Raw genomic sequence first — 18,916 nt, 5'->3', positions numbered from 1 at the left:
GAGCACACACATAGAACCGCACACACTTCTGTGTGCTGGCAGTCCAGTTTGGCTCCTCCTTCTCATGGACAGGCAAACACACACATAACTAACAATAACTGTGCATCTCTGCCCATACAGTTTAAGGCATTTCTTAGAAACAAACAAAAATAAATAACAATAATATTGTAAGCAATGCTTAATATTTAATACATTGGCCAAATGTGTAGCAACAGGCATCTAAAATCTAAAACGAGGATGCAGGGTAATTGCATTTCTTTGATATAATACAACATGTAATTTTTTGAATTCAGATAAAACATTATTATTAAAATGTATATAAATTTAATAAAAATAAAAAGGTTTGTTGTAGGTGTGCATTCAGCTTCACAAAACAGAGTGTCTATATGGAAGCTGTAATTCTGAGACTATATCAGCACCTGAGGTGTGTTTAAATGGGCTGTGAATAACAGACCTCTGCCGTCAGATGGAAAGTGTGAAGATTTTCAAACATAAATAATGAACACGTGGGTATTGTGTGATTTCAGAGCTTGGAGGAAGGGAACAGTTTAACATCCTGCTGATGCATTAAAATGGGTTCAGTCAGTCACAAAATATTGTGAAATCATCAGCGATATTTCCTACCGATGCAGCTAAAATGTGATTGTTGAAATCTGTGTGTGTTTCAGTGTCCTCTATGTGCAGCAGTGCCCCTGGCTCGGGTCCCAGTTCTCCGAACAGCTCTAACTGTGCCATTGCCGAGAATGGCTCCAGCGGATCCGTCCCGAACATCCACGCTGAGGTGAGAGACTTGCCCCCTACACGTTTGCTTCTCTTCTGCTCTTGCTCTCCCCTTGGTTCACAATAGGTTAGGGATGAAAAAAGACACAATAAATTCAGCTTCACCTAGGTAATGACACTGTTTCTATGGAAACAATCTACCGTACGGAGCCTTGTGATGGCTTGGGCTAACATTGGTATGCTAATCCTGAAAAAAAAAACACATGTTCTGAAAGTCAGCCTTGCAGTGAGTTGTATCTGTAAGCTCTAGAATGGCCGCAGCTGCTCTGGATGGACAGCAGGAAGCTGCCTGGGGTCAACCCTGCATGCTAAGCAGCTAGCCTTAACCTTGAGAGCCAGAGAAATTGTGTGTGCACATGCCACAGAGGACTTGAAGCTGTAGGGGAGAAACACTGCATTTGAATGAGCTAGTGTTTGATTTTGAATGACCAGTGTATTAAATGCAAAACAAAACACTCTTTTTCAGACAAATATTACCATTTATAATGTTTACATGTAGTTTATGCTTTCATAATTCCATGTAAATGTATTATGTACAACATAGATCATGCAATGCACGAAGGTCAGGCTTACCTTTTATTTATGAACAATTGTATCGTTTGAGAAATAGAAAATAATCAAATTAAAAATGTTTTTTATATATATATATATATATATATATATATATATATATATATAAAAATTAATTTTCTGCAATAAATGTTAGATGTACCTTTAACATGTTTTTTTTATATAAAAATAGGTATCATAAATGAGGTAATTTATTATATTAATATTTATATATAATATTAATATTATAAAGTATACATAGAATAATAATAATTATAATATTTGTTTTTTAATTAATTTTTTTTTTAATTTTCGGCAATACATGTTATGATATGTACCTTTAAAATCTTTTTTTATATATAAAAATAGGTATCATAAATGAGGTAATTTATTATATTAATATTTATATATAATATTAATATTATAAAATATACATAGAATAATTATAATATTTGTTTTTTAATTAAAAAATGTTTTTAATTTTCTGCAATAAATGTTATATGTACCTTTTAACATGTTTTTTTTATATATATAAAAATAGGTATCATAAATGAGGTAATTTATTATATTAATATTTAAATATAATATTAATATTATAAAATATGCATAGAATAATATTTATGTCTTTTAATTAAATTTTTAAAAAAAAAAAATTATAATTTTCGGCAATAAATGTTATATGTACCTGTTAACATGTTTTTTTTATATAAAAATAGGTATCATAAATGAGGTAATTTATGATATTAATATTTATATATAATATAAATATTATAAAATATACATAGAATAATAATTATAATATGTTTTTTAATAAAAAAAAAATGTTTTTAATTTTCGGCAATTAATGTTATGATATGTACCTTTAACATGTATACCTTTACTTATAGTGTGATGTATGATTTTGATTGTACTGCCCTTATCGCAGTCCACGTCTAAATAAGGGGTGTTTGCTAAAGAGGTCTGATCACATTCATGCTTTTACAAAATGGTTCTGCTAGTGGTACACATTGTGTTGAGTGTTAACTATGACTTCTGTTTTCTTAATGATAGAAATAATTTTAAATAGTATCTTTTATTATTTTACATTATTGCCAGTGGATGTGATGGAGGATGGGGTGTTCTGGAATTTTTCAAAGAGAAAAAAAAAAGTTTGTCAGTCTCATCAACCAGCAAAAAAAGTAAATCCCTTCAAAATAGGCACCAGTGGGGATGATGACCTAAGAATCACCTCATTAGCTCTGTCCGGCATGCAAAGACTGCATACCACTTCCCTTCCCTAACGTCTTAGATCGTTATTCCAGAGCTTCTGTAGCCTAGCAGTACAAACTCAAGAGAAGTGATGGATAAATGTGAAGGAGAATATCATCGCAGCTGCAGGTAGGGCACTTTGCCACGGAATGTCCGCTTTGTCTCTCTCTACCTCGTCTTTTCTGAGTGTAACCTTTGAATGAGAGTGAGAATGACGTAGCTCAATAAACAACTTATAATGAAAGGCTTAAATTGCGTCTTTGGGGATGAATAAACGTTGCCTTGTAAAGCAGATCCATTAGTTTTTGTTCTTTGGCTTTAAAAAATGGCTGCACTCCAAGTCTAGGGTCAGATGATGGGATTACCAGCACTCAGAATTTCTCTGTATTTTTCGCTTAGCTCGCTTTTGGGTCGTTTTTTACTCATTAGACATTAGAAAATGAGACAATGCAAAACCCATTTTAATTATCCTTATAACTGCGTAGCCCATTTCCTGAACATGGCAGCTGAAACTGTTGTCTTCTTCAAGTTGGTGCTCTTCCATTCCCAAATACAGACAATTCATGCTGCTTTCCCTGTCAAAAATAAAACTTAGTAAGGATTTCCTAAGAAGAATGCTTTTAAGTGATCAAGTCATGCCAAGATGTCTTGTCTGGGATTCCTTCCTGAGATAAAACGACTTCTTTCCTCAAAGTTGTGGTGTTTGAAGTGTACATCCTGAAGTATAGGTCTTGTTGTCTGTCCTGTGGGACTCATGTCTTTCTTTTGTTTTCTCATTCGGCAGCAATTGCGTTCTCTGCATCAGTCTTTGACTGGGGATGGGACACCAAGTCCCCTTACCCTTTACACATCTCCATCTCTGCCCAACATCTCTCTGGGACTGCCTGCCAACGCACACATCACGGTGAGTGTCCTCTGCATAAACCTGGTGGCTTTGTGATAGTTGAGGTGATTCAGAGTTAGCAAGTGGCGTAGGCTGAACCCTAGTGGGATTGCTAGATTATTAGGGTGCTTTCACACTAGGGCTTTTGGTGTAGATTCAAGAGTTTGGCTGAAGTAAAAGTGATTTTCAGAAGTCAGATGCACACCATCAAACAGCACTTTAGTCTGCTTGAAAATGTGGTCTTGGATATGGGATATGTGTACTGCTGTTTTGGACCCAAAAGTATGTCAAAAGGTAGGCAGTTGGAATGGAATCAAACCTATTCTGGTTTGTTCTGAGCAGTGGAAACAGCCTTATAGACTCTGGTACTTGGGTTGCAGCTTAATGGCAAGAAGCAGCTCAACATTCCCAAGAGATGGCAAAATGAATGGGATCAGTGTGCGAACAACTAACTGTATGAAATTAACCCAACTCTGGGTAAAAGTTGCATCTTTAGGTTCAACAATCGCTGGGATCAGATCAAGTATACACAACGCCGATTAGGACATTCCAGAATCACACACGAATTCTTGATTTCATATGAAGAGCCAATGCTGTGCACCTCATGCCAGAGTTCAGTATCTCTTAAACATAATTTATTAAATTCTTCTGGTTTAAGTTCTATTAGGAAATTATATTACTCAGGAAACACTTTAGAAGAAATATTTAAACAGAGTCAACCCTGAATCCATTTTAGAATTTTTATTTAAACCAAAATTTAAAAACCTTTCCAGTATTCCCAAGTCTGCAGAATAAATTCTCGTTCTCTTCTTCTCTACTCTAGGCCCCCCAGAAACTCAGTGCCCAGCAGGAGGCAGAGCGGCAGACAATCCAGAGTTTGCGTCAAGGTGGGGCACTGACAGGGAAGTTCATCAGCACATCGTCCCTGCCGGCGTGCCTTCCCACCGGGGCACCCCATGACCCCGAGCCCCCTTCCGCCTCTAATAGCCACAGTAGCCATTCCTCGCTGCTCCAGCACGTCCTACTCTTGGAGCAGGCTCGTCAACAGAGTGCACTTCTCGCAGGTACAAAAAAACTTACAGAATCTTACCTAGAATGCAGTTATTTGCTTTGGGTAAAAACATTATGCAAATACTCTTGCGTTGAATACAATAAATTACTCTTCAAACTACAGTAGTTGACCTGAAAGAGAAAACTGACCATAGAAAGACAATTTATTAATGTCCACTGTAGTATCCCTTGAGACAGCACATTTCAGAAAAGAGCAACATACGAAATAGAGCTTGTGCAGCTAGTTCAAGTACTTGCGCTTGTTTCATGTCTTACGCTCATGCTTTACCCCTGTTTTTGATGACTTGCTAATATGGCTAGCTTTATGGTTGATAATATTAATGGAGTTTTGTGTATATTCTCCTGAACCAGGAAAAAAATGTTTTGCGAATTTAGTTTTTTTTTTTATTGTCATTACATTGTTTGGAGCATAAAAAACAAATGAATTGGGGTTTTTTTAAAGATATTTTATTCATATGTTATGCTGTAGTGGACATCAGTTATTAAAAAAATAACAAGGCATGAATAGACATGTATAGACCAAAACAATGGATATTTTCTTTAACCAAACATTGTGTAAAGATGATTCTCAACTATGTTATGAAAGATATAACAGAATGATTTGATATACTTTTTTTCTTTATGCGATATGTGTGTAAAAGGGCAGCGGGTTTTCCCATTCTATACAATGCATCTATACATTGTATCTAATTTGCATATTAATGTGTTAAATAAGTGTAATAATAGGAGTAATAATTGGCAACCTTTTCATAGGAATATTGATATATAATTTCTTTCCCTATTCTCTTGTTTTGTCTCCTAAAATGCCTGATTTACATGCTTTGTCCTGGTGTCCTCTACAGTGGACGTATGAAATCGTTGTCCTGTTTCGTAACAGAAAGTCATATTCTGATTTGAAACCCCTGAGAATTTCCTGAGATGTTTATTTACAACAAACAATTTGAAAATCAGTCAGATTTAAATGATAGTTATAAAATATTATTATATTTCCATAAGAGAGCTAAATTTGATCTTTCAATCAATATCAGTCATATTTAAAGACCAAAGAGAGGGAGTTGTCATGGTGAAACTTCCAAACATTTGGTATCTCTGAAAAGCCCTGAACTTTTACAGGACATCCAGACTTAAAACTGACTTAAAATTTGTGGACTAAAATATAACGTCCACTACACTGGACAAAGGTCTATGCTTGGGTCTCAGGATGACATATGTGGGTTGCACAAGAGGAACTATGTGTGAACAAGACATGTCAAAGGTCACAGTCTTTTCTAAAATAACAGTAGTGTTATGGCAAAGGCATTTAGCTACATATTTTTAATTGCTTCGTAACAATCCTGGAATGTCCAAACAAAGTTAATCGGGTATGTGTAATAGCTCACACTTTATCTCTTTATTTTTATCCCGCAGTTCCCATGTATGGACAGTCTCCGCTGGTAACGGGTGAGCGGGTGTCCAACAGCATGCGTACAGTGAATAAGTTGCCCAGGCACCGACCGCTGAGCCGTACACAGTCAGCGCCCCTGCCGCAAACACCGCAGGCCCTGCAGCACCTCGTAATGCAACAGCAGCACCAGCACTTCCTTGAGAAACAGAAACACTACCAGCTAAATAAGGTAGAGGAAGCTGTGATGGTATGTTTGATGTCTGGCCAGCAATCATTCAAGCAAAACAATTTTTTGGTTTATGTGGTTTGAACTATTTAGTAAAAATTGCTAACGAGCCCCACCGTCGTTTCAGATCCTCTCCAAAGGGGCGGAGCTTCCAAGACAGCCTCCCACTCACCCAGAGGAGACGGAGGAGGAGCTTACGGAAACCACAGAAATGCAGGACGAACGAGGGGAGGGGCCTGATCATGTAAGGGAGGGGCTACAGAAAGAGAGCTCCGGTGAGACCACACCCCCTTCGGAACGTCTGGTTCCGTTGAAGGGAGAAAGCACAGAAAGTGACTTGGAGGAAGATGATGATGAAGATGAAGCAATTGAACTGAGGGAATGTGATGAAGAGGGCGCCCCCTATGGCCAGGTGAGAAATTACAGCTTTTTTTGCAGCACTTTGCAAAAATAATGCCTATTTTCAAAGAGGTTTCTTGAACCTGCCATTGGTCTAACACCTTTGGTATTTTAACATGGGAAAAAAATGACACACATAACCTTTAATGTGATTTACAGACACATTAAAGGTTATGTGTGTACTTTGTACATGTACTTTACATGTTTAGCTAGTTTCCTGAACTTCTAAGGATCTCTAACCTTCTAAAATTGCTGTTAACCTTTGTCCACCATTCTAACAACAACAGATACGGACAGCTTTCTGTACTTATCCCTTTCTCCTTATTGTCTTTCCCATCCCCATTCTATTTTGCATAACATGCAATGCAATCAAAACATATTCAGAAACTTTGACTTTAGTGTTGAACCAGTTTCAGTCATGACAAGGCAGCGCAGTGACTATGCGTGAGTCACCGTTCAAAACCTATGCACATCACTTAGCTTAGATGTTTTTTAAATTTATTTCATTTTGTATTTATTAAACTTGAAGCAGCTGTGGCTCAAATTTGTGTGGATTTTGTGTTGTTGTTCGGCTTTTAAGATCCATCTGGACGTCTTTCCGATGTTTCTGTCACTGCACTTTTGGAGAGCTTAAGTGCGTAGGCAAGTTCCTGATGAGTGTTGCGACGCACATGCGGGGGCTTGGTGACTGGAGATCGAGGGTATCCCTCTCAACCAGAGCGATTGCAGCTTTTTCGCCCCCTGAAAAGGAGGGATTAAAGAGGAAGATTGCTCTCTTCTCTTCCTCCCACCAGTGACTCACCACTGGAGGCTGGAGGGAGCGGATGAGAAGAGGGAAAAAGAAACATATAAATAATTGCTAGATGGAAAGATGCAATGAAATAGACTTGGTGGAGGTTCCTCTGAGAGCAAAGGTTTATCTAGTTAGCAGTGCTTGCTTAGGTGTTTAGCTTTAAGGTATTACTATTGCTCATACTTCAGAGTAAGAGATTTAAACAAACTCCTATCTCAAATTATTAAACTTTGACATGAAACTCAGGAACCAGAATGGGCTTGCGGCAAGTTTTGCGACCTGAGCTAAAAACAGTTCTTAGCATTGTGGTGCCAGTTGTGGCAAGCACCACTCACATTTTGTTTAGAAAGTGTAAAAATCAGTTTTTGCCAAAGAGCTATATAGAGCTGCACTTTATTCTTGGATTTATTCTTATCTTGCAAAAAATTACCATGGTTTTACCATCTGATACAATCACTGTATTGTAGTACTTTTTTTAAGAGGTTGAGCTCTTAAAATGTTACTTAACAGGTTTACTCTTATCTTACAAAAAAGTATATGAATTTGAATTGAAATATGAATACATGAATTTTGGATTTGATACAATAGCTATACTGTTTTTTTTGTTTTTTGTTTGTTTGTTTGTTTACATTAACATGATAGTAATACCATGGTATTCTTCAAAATACTGTTTAAATACCATATTATTTGAACAGTAAATTGAAAAATACCATGGTATTATAATCTGATATGGTCATATTAGCAAGGTACTATTATTTTTATGAACTTTGAACTAAAATCATACTTGAGTAGTAGGGCTGGGTAAACAATATTGATTTCTCGATTTTAATCGATTCTCATTTTTACGAACCGATATCGATTCTTAAATCCCAAGAATCGATTAGTCTAGTCTGTTTTAAGCTGATGAATGAACATAACATGTAGCGCAAATAAATCGCAATAATCTTTGTGCTTTGTTACTTTTGATATGAAGCAAAGTCTCAGATTTCAAATGACGTCCATCTTATTATGAGATTCAAAAAATAAGTACCTTTTTGGCGCTGTTTAATGTAACGTGACAGATCGCTTTAGCGCCTCAGTTAAAGAGAAGCGGCAGTGAACATCCTCTCCTCCGCTTTAATACCAGTTACAGCACGAAATAAACATCTGAAGGTATGTTAAAATATACAGTTCAGCTTACAGAAATCTGTATCATGTCTCGTGTAATAGCTCAGTCAGTTTCAATCTCGGAAAGACGTCAATAAAACAGCTTGTAAACAATGTCACGTAACGTCACATTTACCTCAGAAAAACATATTCAGTGACCATAAACTCATTAGTCAGCTAGAAAAGTGAACTCTAGAAAGCAGCATTCTGATAAATATAGCTATGCACCGTTACATATTCATTATAATGTTCTTCAATATTTAATGCATGTTTGAATAAATCAGTTATGACAGCCACGATTTAAATGTTTATATTTATTTAAAAAAAAAAAAAAAAAAAAAAAACGAATTGGAGTAGAAATATAATTATGTAATTCTGAACTTTATTTATTATAAAAAAAACATAATTGAGTTGTATTTAAGTGTTTGTATATGAATAAGTTAATTTTAACCTTCAATATTGTAGTAAAGTAGTACCAACTGACTCCCATGTGTAGTTTACAGCATTAGTTGAGAGATTTTTTTCCTCTAGAAAATTTGCCATGTACTGTAAGTGATATACTACATCCAAAATAATCAAAATCGAAATCGTAATCGTAATCGAATCGAATCGCAAGCATGTGAATAGAAATCGAATCGAATCGTGAAAATTGTGTCAATACCCAGCCCTGTTGAGTAGGTTTATTTATATCTTACTAGAGAAATTTTAGTATCATTTATATTCTATTATAGTTTTTATTAATATTTTGAGTTAGCTTTATTTTTTATATTTTCGGTTTTCATTTAAAATTTTTGTTTAATACTAAAAGTAGTTTTGTTACGTGCTTTTTTAAATTTTTATATAAATATATATATTCTAGTTAAATATTACTTTTTAAGTTAAATTTATTTTTATTTAAATTTTAGTTTCAATTTAAAACTAAAGTTTAGTTAAGTTTTCATTTATTTCCAGTTTTGTAATGTGTAATTAATCTATTGATAATATGCATTATTTTGGTCTCACAAATCTTATTCACTTTGTTTCCAGTGAGTATATATATATGTACATATATATATATATATATATATATATATATATATATATATATATATATATATATATATCTCAGGGGCGTTTCCTTGAAGGAGGCAAAGACGACAGTGCCTCCTCAAAAAATACAAAATGTGACTTTAAAAAGTTACAGCGGGAGTCTGTGTCTCTCGTCTTTTTTTTCTTTTTTGATGTAATGTAATGTTTTTTGACTAGGAAAATGTGACAACATTAAGTGTAACTGGGACTTCATTTTACATTTGATTTATAAAAAAAAAAAACTGTGAGGACTTTGCCTCCCCATTTTAGCCACTGCACGCCACTGATATGTATTCCAGCCCGTTCATTTGCATTTGCAGATTTGATCCTCCAAAAGAGCTCATTTTGATCTTAACACAGACCCCTGGTTGTGAGGGAGGGAGGAAGGAAAAACAAATGAATGAGTGAGAGTGAATGAGAAGGAGAGAGAATTATTGAAAGAAGAGCAACACCCTCCTCCTCGCGTTCGCTCTGCCTGCAATCATTGAGAAAAAAATTCAAAAGAGCACGGCATTAGAATTCAGACTGCATCCTCCTCGCGCAGCGGCAGACTCATACACACACACACACACACACACACACACACACACACACATCTACACATATACTCCTCCGTGAATGGACCTTCTCTGACTCATCTCTCCTTGGTGATTCATCTCCTCCTCCGGACCCCGCCCGCCTTTGCTGCCCTGCACTTCACACCCAATCACAGCCCACCAGGGTGACGTGACACGCCGCAGTGTGTGTTTGTGTGTGTCTGTTATGCAGTGACATGCAGTCACCATTGAGGCAGCGATATACGAAACACTCCATGTCACTTTGGTCAGTCACGGCCCCTAGCTGGCCTTTCCTTCTCATTAAAACACCCCCACCTACGTCCTCGTGTGTGTGTGCGCGCGCGTGTGTGTGTGTGTGTGTGTGTGTGAATGCCTCTGCTTGATGCTGAGTGTCTTGAATACAAATTGAGCCCCCGTCACCTGCCATAGTGAGAGAGACAGATGCTGCCTGGCTTTAGTGTCTCGAATAAAGAGAGAGTTGGCATAAAGAAGGGAATTGTGGATGTGTGTGTGTGCGTTGACATACCTTCATACTCAATTTCTCATGCAAGAAAAAAAAAAACAACTAGTAAGAATCCCATCATCTCGCATGGACTTCCATTGTGCATTGTACTGCATCAGCGGCTGTCTCGCTGCTCACGCACGCACACATTCGTTCTGCTCGTCTGATATAGAGCAGACTCTAGGGCTGTTTACTGCAGGAGAGTTTTGAGTAGGTTTTTGGCAAATGTTTGCTAGGTTTCTTTGGTGAGATGGTCCAGACCATGTGCTTGGACTGATGTTTAGTCTGTAATGATCCTAACTTACACTCACACACTCCAGTGTTATTTTAGTATCATTTATATAGAATTATAGTATTTATTAATATTTTTTCATTGAAAGTTTTTTAATTTTAGTATACGTTTTAGTCATTTTGTTATGCGCTTTTGTCAAATGTATGTTTTACTAGCTTTATTCGTTCTTGTTTTTTTTATATTTCTTTAGCTTACAATTTCATTAAAGAATTCATTGTAGTAATTTTAGTACTTATTTATTTCAGTTGCAAAGAAAATTTAGTTTTTATATGTACACTGCCTGACCAAAAAAAAAAAAAAAAAAAGTCGCTGTTGGATTTAAATAGGCAAATTCTTAAGTCATTATTGCTGTGATAATTATATTTCTAGCATGTTATATTTTTGGGAACAGTTCTTTTAAGTGCTCAACTCTTGCATTGTCAAAGTGATGCACCTCTTGATGGAAATAAATATTGTGATGTTATTTCCATCAGGATGTGCATACATTTTTGGTCAAGATCTTGTATTGACAATGCAAGAGTCAAGCACTCTTTAAAGTCTACTCCAGCACATCCCAAAGACTTTCAATGAATTTAACAATATTTTATATTATTATAGATTTTATTTCAGATATTTTATTTTATTGTTTTATTTTATTTCAATTTACAGAAACTGTTTTTTTTTTATAGTTAAGTCTTGGTTAATAACACTGTCACATACACGCACTGTTGATTCATGGCTGTAATTGTTCTGTCCTGAGCACCTCAGTAAAAAGTCTTTAGGCTGTCAAAATCAGACATTTCGCCCGTCAGATGACACAAGTTTACATTCTATGCTTATGTTCATGTTCACACTGAAGTGATGTGACTGTGTCCATGTTCCTGATTGATCTTGGCTGGAGGCCTTTTCAAGCTCTTTGGAAGTGACTCCAAAAAGTTTTATTAAACTGAATTACATGAAATATTGTTGATAGTTTATTGAACTTAATGAAACTGTATTGAAGTAAACTGAACTGAACTTGTTTAAAGTTTAATGAATAAAACTGTACTGTACCATACAGAATTGAATTAAATTTTACTGACCAGAACTGATTCAAAGTGTACTGAACTAAATTAAACTGAGATGAACTGAGCTGCTGAATTGTAATGAATTAATGATGATTAATGTTCTTTCCACAGTATTTGGACCAGCAGCATGTGCAGCAACTGAATGTGTTCCAGGCCTCCCTGTCCATCACGGGAATGCCCCACAGACCCCTGGGAAGGGCACAGTCGTCCCCCGTCACTTCTAGTCTTAAAGCAGCACCCCTGAATGAGGTGCCCATTAAGCATCTCTTCACAACAGGTACACTGCACTGCTGTCAATCAGTCGAACAAGACAGAGTGGAGAATTGATCTAAAAGACAATATCCTTAGTAGATTAAACTGAATTCATGTTTCATGGTGTTTTTACTTTGGATGGGACAGAAACTGATAACTAGACTGTTGTTTATAATAATTTCCTCATTCTCTCTGCAGGGCTGGTGTACGACACCTTCATGCTAAAGCACCAGTGCATGTGTGGGAACACAAACATCCATCCCGAACACGCCGGTCGCATTCAGAGTGTTTGGTCTAGGCTGCAGGAAACGGGCCTGCTTGGTCGCTGTGAGGTGAGTGCGCCACCTTCTGGAAGGGTGGAAGAATAGCCAGAAACAATCAACACAAAGCTTCATATCAAAGCTCATCTAATATTAAGCAGCACAACTGTTTTCAACATTGATAATAATCAGAAATGTTTCTTGAGCAGCAAATCATCATATTAGAATGATTTCTGAAGGATCATGTGACACTGAAAACAGGAGTAATGATGCTGAAAATTCAGCTTTACATCACAGGAATGAATTACATTTTAAAATAGATTCAAATAGTATAATAATATTTAATGATATTACTGTTTTAACTGTATGTTACTGTATAAATGCAAATGCTTTCAAAAACATGAAAACAAATGTACAGACCCCAAACTTTTAGTGTACACAATTTTTGAATCATTTTAAGCGGCATATTTTTAAATATAAAATCATTTAACCAATCATTTAATGGTAAAATTTTACAGCTATTGTTTACCATGTAATTTAGGGTTCCATCAGTCATGGAGAATTTGAAAATATAATGAGATTTTAAACAAAATTTTCTGAATAATTTATGACTTTTAAACCACAAATAACTGTAAAGGTAATGTAAAAGTCCTCAAAAAATTTAAACAAGTGGAGCCACCTGTAGTGGTTTGGTAAATCGTGGATTCTATCTCAGTGTACTTTCTATGTTTGTTTGTGTGCAGAGGATCAGGGGAAGGAAGGCCACACTAGATGAAATCCAAACAGTTCATTCTGAGTACCACACGCTGCTCTATGGCACCAGTCCCCTGAACCGACAGAAACTGGACAGCAAGAAACTTTTAGGTGTGTTTTAGAAGCTCTCTGTTGTGATGTGTGTAAGGAGTTGCTGCCGTTTTGATTTAGAACACCAAAACACGATTCTCCTCCTAGTACACCATCCACAAAAAGCTTCCCTTGCTTGCTTCCAATCTGATGGGTTGCTTAAGCAAACCTCCTTTGACAGACGCCTAGGCTTTTTTTAGGTCCTAGACATTTGCCCACCCCCGCTTCTGAGTCACCAGCAAAGTGTGTGTGTGTGTGTGTGAGGTTGAGAAGGTTCAGCTGCGGACAGAGTTGCCATCACTCCACCACCTCCACTTTTATATGAGACACACTTTGAAGAAGTGCAGACTGTTTTGACCTTGAGTGCTCTTTGTAGAACAGTGAGACAGATGATAGTTGCGTCAGCATCATCCAATGAGCATCCTTGAGACTGAACTGAATAAGCATAGCCAATTATGTCATTACCTGAATAGATAATGTGTGAACAAAAGATGTGGGCCTAAACATAACACTCCTTCAGATCGGCTTCTAATTTCCTTTTTTAATTTTCTAGGCCCAATAAGTCAGAAAATGTACGCTGTCCTACCGTGTGGAGGCATTGGGGTACGTTTGTCCATTTTTCTGTTCATTTGTCACACTTATTTAATAAAGAATGAAATGGCATTCACATTGCATTGAACTGTACGTAATAGGAGGTATTTATGAACAAAAAAATACATATAAATTTGTTTGGATTGTGAAATTTCCTTGACAGTGCAACCTTACTTACCTTTGGTTATTGTTAATGTTATTGTCATTAAAGGTACACTATGTAAATTTTGGCTCTCTAGCAGTAAAAAAACAAACAAAACAAAACTGAATGCAATTTTTCGGAAAAACATTGTTTTGGTTGATTCGGCTCTGTGTTACTGTGTGGATGAATATGACCCTTCACAATAGATGAAGCTTTACAATGAACTCTGTTAGAGAGCTACATATGGCAATTTACCTGTTGAGTAATAAAAACGGCATCTACGCATCATTCAAACATTTTAAATCCTTCAGTACTCGTCATATCCAAAAACCCAAGATTTAGCTGCTCCATGTAGGGTTATCAAAAGTACCATCTTCGGTACCACGTTGGTACTGAAATTTTTAAAAATGCGATGATACCAGCATTTCCCCCTAGCATTTTGAGTGCTGTTGAGCGCTCACACATATGCACGATCTGTGATCCACTGATAGACACCTGCTTTCAAACGCTCCTGTGTAAGTGCTCGGTGAACAACATGATTTGTAAGCGTTGATCGTTGTAGCCCATCACAGACATATCTGTTGAGCGTGTGAACACAATGGCCAATCAGAGGTGTTTAAGAATCCGCTCAACAGCGCTCAAAATGCAAGGGGGAAATGCAGGTATCATCACATTTTTTTTAATTACAATACCGACTTGGTACCGAAGGTGGTACTTTTGACAACCCTGCTCATTGTGACAACTAACTTATGCCACTCCCACACCGCACATGTGTCAAAGTAGCCAAAGCAATTTTTCTCTACGTACGAATATGACAAGACACACACGGACGAGTGGTGTATGTATGCAATTTCCTGCGAAAATGATCCCATCAAGTCTAAAATATAGTAATTATAGGCTTACCATAGTGAATGAGGGTGAGACAAAAACATGTTTTGGAAGGTTTAATGATGTATTGATTTATTATTTAAATGTTGTTAATTTTGAACCAAAAAAAGTTACATAGTGCACCTTTATTAATAATAATAATAATAATAATGTTTTACTTTAATGTAATTTAATTTAATAATAATAATAATAATATATTTTTATAATATTTTATGTGTTATTATTATATTATAATATTTAAAAGAAATAAAACATCTAAATAATAATTATAATAATTATTATTATTATTATCGAAGTATAATATTAAAATAAAACAAAATGTTTAAATAGTAGTAATAATATTTTTATTGTTGATGCTGATAATCTCGCACTAATGAATTGTCCCAAATAAAACCATGGACATTTAAGAAGTAAATAGGATCAATTCTGAGTTCATCAGTTTGTGACATTATGTCAATTTAACAATTTATGTAACATGATTTTATGTTCTTTAGGTGGACAGCGACACAGTGTGGAACGAGATGCACTCGTCGGGTGCCGTCCGCATGGCGGTGGGCTGCGTCATTGAGCTGGCCTTTAAAGTTGCTGCTGGGGAGCTGAAGGTTCATATTCGCTTTTCTTACCACGGATTCATGTTTATTTGATGTTCTGGTATAAATATCCTTTGCTTATATTACATCACATTTTCTTATGGTGCCCTCATCTTCTTTCTCTTCTATTTTTGTGTGATGGATAGAACGGTTTTGCGGTGGTCCGTCCTCCTGGTCATCATGCTGAGGAATCCACTGCCATGTAAGTAGTTTGAAACGCCTCCTTTGAGAGCCTGTATAAAATGTTTAATTTAAAATATTTTAATATGTCATTTAAAGCTGTTTACTTTATCATGTTCATTCTACATAAATGTCCCCAAACGTTGAACATTGGATTGCTTTATGTCTTGCTGTGAGTTTTGTGTGACCAGATGTTTGATATCTAGATTTATAAATCATTTATGTGCGTTCACATAAATATGAGTCCACTGCACTGTGTGTGTCTTGGCAGGGGTTTTTGTTTCTTCAACTCAGTGGCTATCACTGCCAAACTCCTGCAGCAGAAACTAGGGGTGGGCAAGATCCTAATCATAGACTGGGTGAGTTTTTAGGATCTCCATGCGATACACAGCCGTCTGTTATGTTACAGTCCACATGTAACAAGCAATATTATTGCACTGATTCATTTAGATGAGTAAGAAAATGAAAATCTTCTCTAAAAGTCCAATTCTTTTTATAGGATATTCACCATGGAAACGGGACCCAGCAGGCTTTCTATAATGACCCCAATGTGTTGTACATTTCCCTTCACCGTTATGACGATGGCAACTTTTTCCCAGGCAGTGGCGCTCCTGAGGAGGTAACAACATTTCAGTCACTGTGTGAAGCTGCTTAAAGGGCTAGTTCACCTAAAAATAAAAATTCTGTCATCATTTACTCACCCTCAAGTTGTTCCAAACCTGTATGAATTTCTTTCTTCTGGTGAACACAAAAGAAGATATTTTGAAGAACCAAACAGGTCCAGGGGCCCATTGACTTAAATAGTATATAAAAAAAAAAATACTATGTAATTCAATGGGGTCCATCAAATGTTTGATTACTGACATTCTTTAAAATATCTTCTTTTGTGTTCAGCAGAAGAAAGAAATTCATACAGGTTTGGAGTGAATAAATGATGACAGAATTTTTGGGTGAACTATCCCTTTAATTTGTGAATGGTGGCTTCCTGTAGTCATATGAACAAAACTGTCTTTTTTCTAACTGGTTTTCTCATGGGTTTCTTTATAGGTGGGTGTGGGTCCAGGAGAGGGCTTTAATGTCAACATTGCCTGGACAGGCGGAGTGGAGCCACCTATGGGTGATGTGGAGTATCTGACTGCCTTCAGGTGAGATCTGAACTTCCTGTCTGTTAGGAAAAAATGCCAAATGTAACCCCTCTTTTAACATTAAAAACGTTTTTGTTGGTCCCATTGAAATGGCTTGAGGAACTTAATTTTGTTAACACAATTTTGTGACGATGGCTTCTCATGGGGGTCTGTGCAGATAAGTAATTCAAACACTTCCTGTCTGTGTGCTTGTAGAACTGTGGTGATGCCCATAGCCAATGAGTTCTCCCCGGATGTGGTGTTAGTGTCAGCTGGCTTTGATGCTGTGGAGGGCCACCAATCCCCCCTGGGTGGATACAACGTCACCGCCAAATGTGAGTTTGCTGTTTTTCTGTTTTCAGAACCAGAGGTCAGATGGCACGAAAGCTATTTGTACCCTCTAATTGCATAGATGAGTTGTATTAAACACATAAAAGACCATTTAAAATGCAGTTATACCTGGACTTCCTCAGTTCAGTGGGTCAATAAATATTACTGTCATACTGGTAGTACCACTAGACAGTTTTAACTCGATATTATGGTAGTCTTTTTTACTTTTAACCTACATTCCTGTTAAAATTGGGGGCGTTAAGGTTTGCTTAAGGCTTTCATTTATAGTTCATGAATTACCCAGCATGCTCCTGGCTCTCTGCGTAGGTTTCGGCCATCTCACTAAGCAGTTGATGAAGTTGGCTGGCGGCCGTGTGGTTTTGGCACTGGAAGGAGGTCACGACCTTACCGCCATCTGTGACGCATCCGAATCCTGCGTGGCTGCATTGCTTGGAGACGAGGTGCCTGTCTTTCATTCACACATATCCAACCAGCACACAATATGATTATATATCTGAGCTGCACAACTCAGTTCTGTTTTAACCCTTTTTTTCTGTTTTGAGGTCTCAGTGATAAAACAAAGCGTTAAATCCTAAATAATATCTGTCTGCTAGCATTTAATTATGCCAGAGGTACATATTAAAAGATCTTGTAGGGTAAATAAGATGTTAATTTCAAAATTACTATTATTATTCTTTCACACGTCTCATTAGTGTGTCTGGGACCCTAAACAGTAAAAACAGTAAGATCAATATCAGCAGAGCATGAGCTTTGAATAGGCTGTGTTTAAAATCACATACTCTCTGAGTAGGTACTTCTTTAGAATAAGTAATTACTATCGACCCTTATAAAAGCACATTCTATATAATAGGGGTGTAACAGTATACAAACATGACGGTTCGGTACGTACTTTGGTTTTGAAGTCACGGTTCGGTACAGCAGGGGGAAAGAAAACTAAACATTAGATTATATTAAAGGTTACAATTAACAACAGAGCCCAAAATATTAAATTCAGTTGCTATTTATTTTTAGATATAATAATCAACACTCAAATAAAAAAAAAATTGCACATAAGGCAGGTTTTGCGTTAAGTTCTACATCTAATTATTACTTCTAAATCTACAGTGAGTTAATTTTCTACTCCAATTCCATAATATAATCACAGTAGCTGTCATAACTTGTTTCATGACCAATTTATTCAAACATACATTAAATAATCAAGACATTACTAACAGGTTAAGTAAATGTAATGAACAGGCGAATATAGTGCATATACAAAATGCTCCTCACTAGAGTTCATTTCTCTAGTGAACTAACATGCTGTCGACACTAAATCACTTGCCTGAGGTAAATGTAATGCTACATGAGATATTATTCTCAAGTTGTTTTATTGACGTCTTTCCACATTTGAAACACTGGTTGAGAGATTATGGCCCCTATTTTAACACAAGTGCACAAGTGTCCGAATCCACTTTTGTTGGCCCGACGCATGGTCTTAATTCTCTTAATGAGTAATGGGTGTGTTTTGGGCGTAACATGCAATAAACCAATCAGAGTCTCATCTCCCATTCCCTTTAAAAGCCAGTTGATCTCGCGCCATGACAGATTCTCTATTTCCTCACTAGCTTCTCTAGCGAGGAAACGGATCTGACCATTCCACTAAAGCATTTTTATCTTTATGCACACAATAATAATCTTTTACATTGTAATCCTTTTATTTTTAATATTTGGCATGTTTGTGTCCTGCTGCGCGTCCCTGTGTGTGTAATAAG

The 18,916-nt window shown here is 36.5% G+C and overlaps 1 protein-coding gene across 5 annotated transcripts in view; it reads left to right on the top strand.

Annotated features, from left to right (window-relative positions):
- The window catches only part of hdac5 (histone deacetylase 5), an 81,289-nt gene that overhangs the window by 57,084 nt on the left and 5,289 nt on the right, over positions 1 to 18,916 (top strand). For 4 of the 5 annotated variants that reach the window (XM_051888777.1, XM_051888778.1, XM_051888779.1 and 1 more), the window contains 16 exons: positions 669 to 781; positions 3,362 to 3,481; positions 4,284 to 4,524; positions 5,939 to 6,162; positions 6,269 to 6,553; positions 12,056 to 12,221; positions 12,395 to 12,528; positions 13,200 to 13,320; positions 13,853 to 13,902; positions 15,415 to 15,522; positions 15,657 to 15,712; positions 15,962 to 16,049; positions 16,190 to 16,309; positions 16,738 to 16,835; positions 17,031 to 17,149; positions 17,472 to 17,605. In XM_051888777.1, coding sequence (XP_051744737.1) covers positions 669 to 781; positions 3,362 to 3,481; positions 4,284 to 4,524; positions 5,939 to 6,162; positions 6,269 to 6,553; positions 12,056 to 12,221; positions 12,395 to 12,528; positions 13,200 to 13,320; positions 13,853 to 13,902; positions 15,415 to 15,522; positions 15,657 to 15,712; positions 15,962 to 16,049; positions 16,190 to 16,309; positions 16,738 to 16,835; positions 17,031 to 17,149; positions 17,472 to 17,605 — 2,177 coding nt within the window. The remainder of the gene's footprint in view (positions 1 to 668; positions 782 to 3,361; positions 3,482 to 4,283; positions 4,525 to 5,938; positions 6,163 to 6,268; positions 6,554 to 12,055; positions 12,222 to 12,394; positions 12,529 to 13,199; positions 13,321 to 13,852; positions 13,903 to 15,414; positions 15,523 to 15,656; positions 15,713 to 15,961; positions 16,050 to 16,189; positions 16,310 to 16,737; positions 16,836 to 17,030; positions 17,150 to 17,471; positions 17,606 to 18,916) is intronic. The other variant, XM_051888776.1, reaches the window with a different exon arrangement.

This window comes from Ctenopharyngodon idella, chromosome 3 (genome assembly GCF_019924925.1).
Source record: "Ctenopharyngodon idella isolate HZGC_01 chromosome 3, HZGC01, whole genome shotgun sequence".
Classification (NCBI taxonomy): domain Eukaryota; kingdom Metazoa; phylum Chordata; class Actinopteri; order Cypriniformes; family Xenocyprididae; genus Ctenopharyngodon; species Ctenopharyngodon idella.
Note: the sequence above shows the minus strand (reverse complement) of the source record. Positions and strands in the feature narration are given on the sequence as shown.